Source organism: Sinocyclocheilus rhinocerous, unplaced genomic scaffold, assembly GCF_001515625.1.
Source record: "Sinocyclocheilus rhinocerous isolate Xijiao unplaced genomic scaffold, SAMN03320098_v1.1 scaffold3214, whole genome shotgun sequence".
Lineage (NCBI taxonomy): Eukaryota > Metazoa > Chordata > Actinopteri > Cypriniformes > Cyprinidae > Sinocyclocheilus > Sinocyclocheilus rhinocerous.
Genome location: NW_015636927.1, coordinates 57960 through 66120, shown reverse-complemented (window position 1 = coordinate 66120; position 8161 = coordinate 57960). Strand labels below are relative to the sequence as shown.

At 32.9% G+C, this 8161-nt stretch overlaps 1 protein-coding gene and 1 long non-coding RNA gene across 2 annotated transcripts in view; both read right to left on the bottom strand.

Moving 5' to 3' along the window:
• The window catches only part of LOC107748282 (uncharacterized), a 6406-nt gene extending 5698 nt beyond the window's left edge, over window positions 1–708 (bottom strand). Inside the window, exon 1 of the long non-coding RNA XR_001640917.1 lies at window positions 658–708. This is a non-coding gene — a long non-coding RNA (uncharacterized LOC107748282). The remainder of the gene's footprint in view (window positions 1–657) is intronic.
• The window catches only part of LOC107748288 (serine/threonine-protein kinase DCLK2-like), an 18745-nt gene extending 12883 nt beyond the window's left edge, over window positions 1–5862 (bottom strand). Inside the window, exons 1-2 of the mRNA XM_016563026.1 lie at window positions 5130–5862; window positions 548–933 (exon numbers count right to left, since the gene is read on the bottom strand). Of these exons, the coding sequence (XP_016418512.1) occupies window positions 548–933; window positions 5130–5556 (813 nt within the window). The 5' untranslated portion in view covers window positions 5557–5862. The remainder of the gene's footprint in view (window positions 1–547; window positions 934–5129) is intronic.
• Between the last annotated feature and the right edge of the window lie 2299 nt (window positions 5863–8161).

The following is an 8161-nucleotide window of genomic DNA, read 5'->3' as shown; positions in this document are numbered from 1 at the left end:
ACACACTCTCTCTCTCACTCACACACACACACACACACACACACAATGTTATTTATTTTACCTGAATCTTCATAATATTTAAATATATTTAATTAATATTTACAATTTATAAATATATTTAATATTTGTCTATATTCAAATTTTGCAATCTGAAAAATAAATAATATATCGAATTGAATTGGATCTTAAGTCTAAGACGCTTTTTCATTCTTTGAAATGTCTCTATTTTGTTTTCCGCATAAAAAAGAAAATCAAACCGATCTGAATGACACGAGGGACAGTAAATGATGACAAAATGATCATTTCCAGGCAATCGATCCCTTTAAATGAAATCTATAAAGAACAATGATAAACCAACAAAACGACTAAAACTTTTAAAACGAAAACTGAAAATATAAAACAAAAGCTAATTCAAAATAACAATAAATAGAATAAAGATAGTACTAAAATAACGCTCTACTATTGATTCTGAGTCTCTGAAGGAAAAGCAAAATAATCAATGAACAGGATGCATTACTAATAGATGATTATTGATGAACAAATTGACATGTGGCCGTTCTGAGCTGATCAGCATTAACGAGCCGGTCTGACTGATTGACAGAAGTGTTAGAGCTTTGTGCTGAACTATTCTTCTGATGTGTATTTTGGCAGCCGCACCTGTTTTCCGTCCAGCGTGTAGAGTCTCTTCACGACGCCGGAGTCCAGTTTTCTTATACAGCAGGATCCTCACAGCCTTCCTGGGCTTCACGCCGCTGCGGATCACTGTCACCAGTTTGGGTTTGATGAAGTCTTTCGGCTCCCTCGATTGAGGCCCCTGACGCCCGGCTCCGCCCACTGGCCCCGCCCCCAGCCGCGAGCCCCAGTTGGGGTTGACGTTCTTGGTGTACTCCACCTTCCTGTACTGTTCGTTGGAGGCGCAGACGTAGCTCTCACCTACAGCAGGAACACCACAGTCACAACGCTTCATCAGACCAACACATCGAGCTCAAATATTCACTCTAAGTTAATATTTCAATAATTAAACAACACACTCTCATGCTCACAGTTCTCTGATGCCAGTTCATGATCACATGACATGCAGGTGAACAAATACAATATTTCATCTTTTTAGTAAGTGTTTTATTTTGTTTTTATTTTAAAATGTATTTTAATTTTATATTTGCTTTAATTTTTTAATTTTTAATTATTTTTGTTTTGTTTCAAAATTATTAAATTTTTTGCTTTAACATTATTTCTTATATTTTTTTGCTTTGTTTTAAAATTATTTTTGTTTTATTTTAAAATAATCTATTTTAATTTTACATTTTTTGTTTGAATTTTTAATTATTTTAATTGTACATTTTTTGTTTTACCTCTAAATTATTGAAATTAATTTAAAATTAAAATTAAATTTTTTATTTTTTCTAAATTATTTAACAAAAATAAGAAACATTGCCTTGCCAACTAACAGAAATAAGTACTAAAATGACTAAAACTAAAACTGAAACAGAAATAAATTGAAGCTATATTGATTTTTTTAGGTTTTATTATTAAATTATGTTTTAATTTGACATTTTTGTTTTCATTTAATTATTTTTTTTTTGTTTTACCTCTAAATTATTGAAATTAATTTAAAATTAAAATTAAATTTTTTATTTTTTCTAAATTATTTAACAAAAATAAGAAACATTGCCTTGCCAACTAACAGAAATAAGTACTAAAATGACTAAAACTAAAACTGAAACAGAAATAAATTGAAGCTATATTGATTTTTTTAGGTAAATTATGTAAATTATGTTTTAATTTGACATTTTTGTTTTCATTTTTAATTATTTTAATTTGACCATTTTAATTAATTTAATTAATTTTACATTTTTTTTATTTTTTATTATTTATTTTAATTTCACATTTTTTAATTATTTAACTTGCAAAATTTAAACAGAAATTAGAAATGTTTCCTTGGCAACTAACTGAAATAGGTTTAAGTTGAAGTACTAAAATGACTAAAACTGAAATAAAAATAAATTAAAGCTATATATACATTTTTTTATTGTTTTAATTCATTTAAATTATTTAATTTTTACATTAAATTATTTTAATTTGAATTTTTTTTTTTCTAAATTTATTTATTTTAGTTTCACTTGCAAATTAAAAAAAAACAATTAGAAATGTTTCCTTGGCAACTAACTGAAACAGGTTTAAGTTGAAGTACTAAAATGACTTAAACTGAAATAAAAATGTATTAAAGCTACATAGATTTTTTTAATGTTTTGTTTTAAAATTATTTTAATTTCAGTTTTATGATTTAATTCATTAAAGGATTTTCACAAACCCAAAAAAGCCGCAGTTTTGGAAACCCTGGGATAGAGAATTGGAATAATTTAAAGTCAAAATTTCTTTATGGTTGCTAGGATGTTCTGGGTGGTTGCTAAGGTTGCAAAAGCAAAGTTGGACCACCATCAGAACCATCTGCATCCATGTGGTTCACCAGCTGTGAGGTGAATCTGAAGTGAAGATGCTGATGCAGTGCTGACAGCAGGTTCATTGACCCGATCGCCATGGCAACGCGACCCCGGGGTCAAAGCAGCATCAGTACGCGGCAGGTGAGAGCGAGCGCATCTGTCTGTGTCTCTGCTTTAATACTGTAATCCAGCAGCTCACGCCTAAACTCATCTCAGCTGGTTTCTCATCAGTCCAAAAATACACTCAAGCAGCTGAATGTGTTTCTGCTGATTCACAGACGCACCGGTCAAACATCTGTAACGCTCAAGATCACGTGAAGCTCCTCAAGGTCAATCGTCCAGATGTTTGAGTAAAATATCTGCTGTAAGACAGTGTGAAGCTCCTGCACGTGTCACGGTTAAACTGCTGTCATTCACCAACACTACAGCGGACTAAAGTCTGCATTCAGATTATTCAACAGTTGCTGCACAATATTTTAGTGGAAACCGTGATTCACTACCATTCAAAAGTTTGGGCTATGAAAAAAAAAAGAAAAGAAATTAGTACTTTTATTTATCAAGAACGCATTAAATTGATCAAACGTGACAGATTTCTATTTCTATTTCAAATAAATGCCGTTCTTTTGAACTTTCTATTCATCTGTGAATCCTGCAAAATAAAATACAAAGAAAACAGCTGTTTTGAATTCTAATAAAATTTCACAATTTTTACTGTATTTTTGATCAAATAAATGCAGCCTCGGTGAGCAGAAGAGACTTCTTTCAGAAACACTAAAAATCAGATTTTTTTCCCAGAAGATGTAAAGTTGCAACACTGTCTGATGTGCTGTAAGTGGGAGGAGCCATTGATATATGAGTATTAATGAAATTATTAATATTGATACACGGACCAAGACACTTACACCAATAGAAAGAGTGCAAACCCTTACAAAAACAAACCTTCAACACCTTCATCTTTGGAAAACTCGCTAAGAGCACTGATCGTGCAAAATTTAAGACAAAGAAACACAAAATCATGAAAAGGCTCTAATTTTATTTTAACTAAAATATAATTTCCTCGAGCTTAAATCAGACTGAGCGACTGCAGCACGTGAGTGTGTGTGTGTGTGTTTGTGTGAGTGTGTGTGTGTGTGTGTGTGTGTGTGTGTGTGTGTCACGCTCACTAATGTTCACTCACTAACGTTCACTAATGAATAATTCAGCAGATGATCTAAAGTGACTGAGCATTCACAATCTGAGCTTAAATCATGCTTGACCGATTAACACAAGTTCACACACACACACACACACACACTCACACACACACACACACACACACTCACACACACACATTTTTTAGTAGATTTTTATGCACTGACACAATTTCCATGAATGTTTCCCACAAAATCCTTATTAATTGCAATGCATTTGGACATTTTATTTTTGAGGGTTTTTTCTTTGTGACTTTGCATTTGTTCATTTACAGTAAAGATAATGATATCTTGTTTCTATTGCAGTGATTAGAATTGGCGGTAAATGTGCTCAAATACCATGATGGGACTGTATTTAAGGTAAGAATATAACATTTATTAATTTTTTTGTGGTGATGGTTAATGGTCACATGACACGCAGGTAAATAAAATTTCTCATTTTTTTGTGAGTGTTTTATTTTGATTGCTTTTATTTTAAAATAATTTATTTTAATTTTACATTTTTATGTTTTGTTTAAAAATTATTTACTTTATTTTACATTTTTTATTTCGAAAATATATATTTTAATTTTACATGTTCTGTTTTAGTTTATAATTCTGTCCAGATTCAGTGCGCTGCTGAAGTTCATCTTTAGTTGATAGCTGCTGGTTAGCTGGGTTAAACTGCTGGTTATCAAGCTGCTGAGCAACAAATCAGCCTCATGTAGCTTATATTGCAGCTGCAGTGCAGTGACGCAGTGAGGATTATCGGCTCTTATGATAAATTGCTTATAATGGGATGGGAGGAAAGTATTTGCTTAATGACTAAATGCAAATGTTCCAGCTGGTTCTGCTTGATTTGCAAGCAGCTAACGAGTCAGTGGGAAGTGGTTACATCTTAAACTAGTCTCCAGCAGGGTTGCTCCGAAATCTACAGATTTAATAAATGAATAATTTTTTTTTTTTTTTATTAAATTTTTGAGATCTTCCTTTAGTTTTATTAATTGCGTGTGTATATTTCATGTGCCAGTAATAATTTGTAATACTGATGTTAAAATACAATTTAATGTTTTAAATATATTTTAAAAATAATTTTATGTTTTAAATATATTTTAAAATAAAAATATATAATATATATATTTTAATTAAATATATTACCCATCATATTAAATATTATACAATGTATTATATACACAATACATTTATCAATATAAATAAATATGTTTAACATAATGTCATATACCATTTATTATAATGTCATATTAATATTTCATTATTTTATTAATATTACATTTCATTTGCTTTATTAATTTGTAATATTGATATATTAAATGTATAAAATAAACAACATAATAATATTAATATAATAATAAATGTAGTGTTTCACTACAGCGCATGTATGTGACAGATGAGGTGCCTCGAACCTCTGTGGACCATTACAGGGCTTCGAATCGAACCTGCAACCCTTCACCTTTCTTTACGGTCATAATTCACGCCGATATTTCCGTGAATGTCTGACCTTCCACGAGATCCTCGAGGCTCGCGATCTTCCTCGCGCCGTCCGCGCTGTAGATGATGCGCACACCTTGCGGCAGGTGCAGGTTGTCGGCGAGCGCGCGCGTCAGCTCGGCCAGCAGCGCGTCCAGGGACCTGAAGCGGTCGCCGGACACCGCGTACACCAGACCCTTGAAGTACCGGTCGCCGTTCCGGTAGAACCGAACCTTCTTGGCTCGCTTCTCGGAGCTGAGCGCCTGGAGCGTGCGCGTCCGGTAGAAGCTGCAGCTGGCGCTGTGCGCGGGGCTCGGGACCAGACTGCTCGCGCGGGAGCCCTGCTGGGAGCCCTGCTGGGAGCCCGAACCCGAACCCGAACCCGCCGCGCGTTTGGAGCGGTGCGCCTTGTCCCGCTCGTCGAAGTGCTCGAGCTCGATGCTCCTGCTGAGAGACATTTTCCTTCCCGGTAACCGACTTCGCAAGCGTTCTTTCTTTTTTCTTTTTTTCTATCGTCCGCTTTGCTCGCTATTGTCATCAGCCCGCGCGGACACAACGCTCTCCCCGCTGCGCGTTAACCGGGCGCACGGCGCGCGCCGACAGCATCATTTACATCAACACAAAAGCAGCGCCCGGCGTCGCGTTCAAACGCGCGTGAGAACGCTCGCGGCCATTCCAGCGGAGATGATTCGGCTGAGAAATAAATGAGTCCGGACACCAGGCTGTTGTCTGCGTGCAACAAAAACCCTGGATGAACTGAACAATCCCGGTCAACCGCGTAATTCCGTTCAGACTGATCCGCCCTTAAACGAGCGCGGCGCGTGCGGTTTCTAGACGCGGGACTCCTCCGCGCGGTCTTAACGCCGTCTGACAGCACTGAGAAGAAACGTGATCTTTGATATTTCTATTTTTAAAACATTAAAAAAAGAAGAGATTTATTTTTGTATCCTTACGCTGCGTCCTCACTCTCTCTCTGTTTTTAAGAAAGTCTGAACTTCAAAATGAAAAATTAAATTAAATTAAATAAAGCAAAGGACACCGCTTGATTTATTTATTTATGCATACACACAAAAATAAACATATTGAACATTACAAATGGCAATGTGCAAATCATACATTAAAAACCAGACAGTGCTTCATTTTATTTAATGCATGCAAAAAATGATACTTTATTAAAAATGGTAAAATTAAAATAAATAAGTAAAAAAAAAAAAACATTACAAAAACACTAAGCACTGTCCAGTGCTTGCTTGCTTTATTTATTTATTGACATGCAAAAATTACTATTCATTAAAAATGTTAAATTAAAATAAATAAGTTAAAAAAAAGCATTGCAAAAATACTAAGCACTGTCCAGTGCTTGCTTGCTTGCTTTATGTATGTATGTATTTAATTAATACATGCAAAAATGACAATTCGTTAAAAATGGGAATACTCAAGTAAAACAAAAATAAAATAAAGCACTGGATATAGTGCTTAGTATTTATTTAGTTAATAAATGCAAAACTGACCATTCATTAAAAATGACCAAACGCAGTTTTTTTCTTTATTTTGCACTTCAGTTTGTTCCAATAAAGTACATCATACATGAAAATGCACCGTGATGTTTTTGTTAAATGAGGTAATATTCACCTGGATTTCTCACATAGTTCTCAAACTTTATTTGATTTGTCCTCGACTGACTTTCACTTTACTAAAACTTCACAGAGGAGTTTAATCAATTCTACACAGACTCTTCATGAATGTGCACGTCTGATATTAATCAAGCTGATCAGAACACTGTCTTTGATGCATTTCAGATGCTTCTGAACAAACACAAACACAAACACTTCATGCCACGTCATTTCTGTTATATTCACCTCTTTTTAACAAGATGAAACATATCAGATTGCTTTTGAGCATCTAAATAGCTCATTATTTTTGTGCCATTGAAAAAAAGGAAGAAATATAAATATCACAGTGTGCTGGAATTCATCTCCATTGATGTGCTTTTAATATTGAAATATTTTTCTCCAGATGAAGATTGTAATATGTGTGTCTCATTACATAGATTGTCTGAAAGCTCAGCACATCTTCAGGATTATCATTTGCATTATAAAGTACAATAACTGAACTTTGGTTCACAGGAAAGTTGATCAGCAGTCATTGATGAGCAGCCAATCAAATAAAGCCACACGATCTCATCATTTCCAAACTGAAAGTCCATATTTAGAGACTTTTCACCCCTCGCTGGTTTTCACTTGCAATTAGATTTAGGTTCAGTTGAACTTATTTTTCATATTTCACATGCAAATGAATTATGAATGAATGATGAATTAAATCATAAATATGTAAATAAAACATTAAAAGATTTGGAAAGATTATGTGATATTTACCAATCGCAGGGAAAAACAAATATGCCAGAATCAAACGAGAGAAAAATGATGGTGAGGAACCGTTAAAATATAAAATTATCTAAATTATAGAAATATGGGTAAGCATGAGTTTGAGTGATAAATATGTACATTTTAAATCATTTAAAAATGAAAACAATTCAAATAAAACACTAAAAATGAAATAAAAAATTCAAAAAATGCTAAAGTTAAAATATTTTGAAAATAAAAAGAATTAAATTAAATGCATAAAAATTGAATATTAAAATGCAAAAATTTAATAAATGTAAAATGTAAATAATTAAAAAATAAAATAAACGAAATAAAATAAAAGCATTAAAAATACTAAAAATGAAATTCACGAAGAAGTTAAAAATTCTATAAATAATTTTAAAATTATAATCACAAATAGAAATGTACAATTGAAATATATTAAACTAAAAATAGTAAAAATAATTACTAAAAATAGTAAAAAAAACAAAACAAAAAAAAATTTAAATTAAAACACTTACTAAAATGATTAATGATGGGGTTATTCTCTTAATAAATAGTGCTGAATTTAACATCAATATAACATGTATGTAACAACACACTAAACACACAGAAACAGATTCAGTCCAGATGAGCCTGAGGTTGTTGTGTGTGTGTGTGTGTGTGTGTGTGTGTGTGTGTGTGTGAGTGTGTGTGTGTA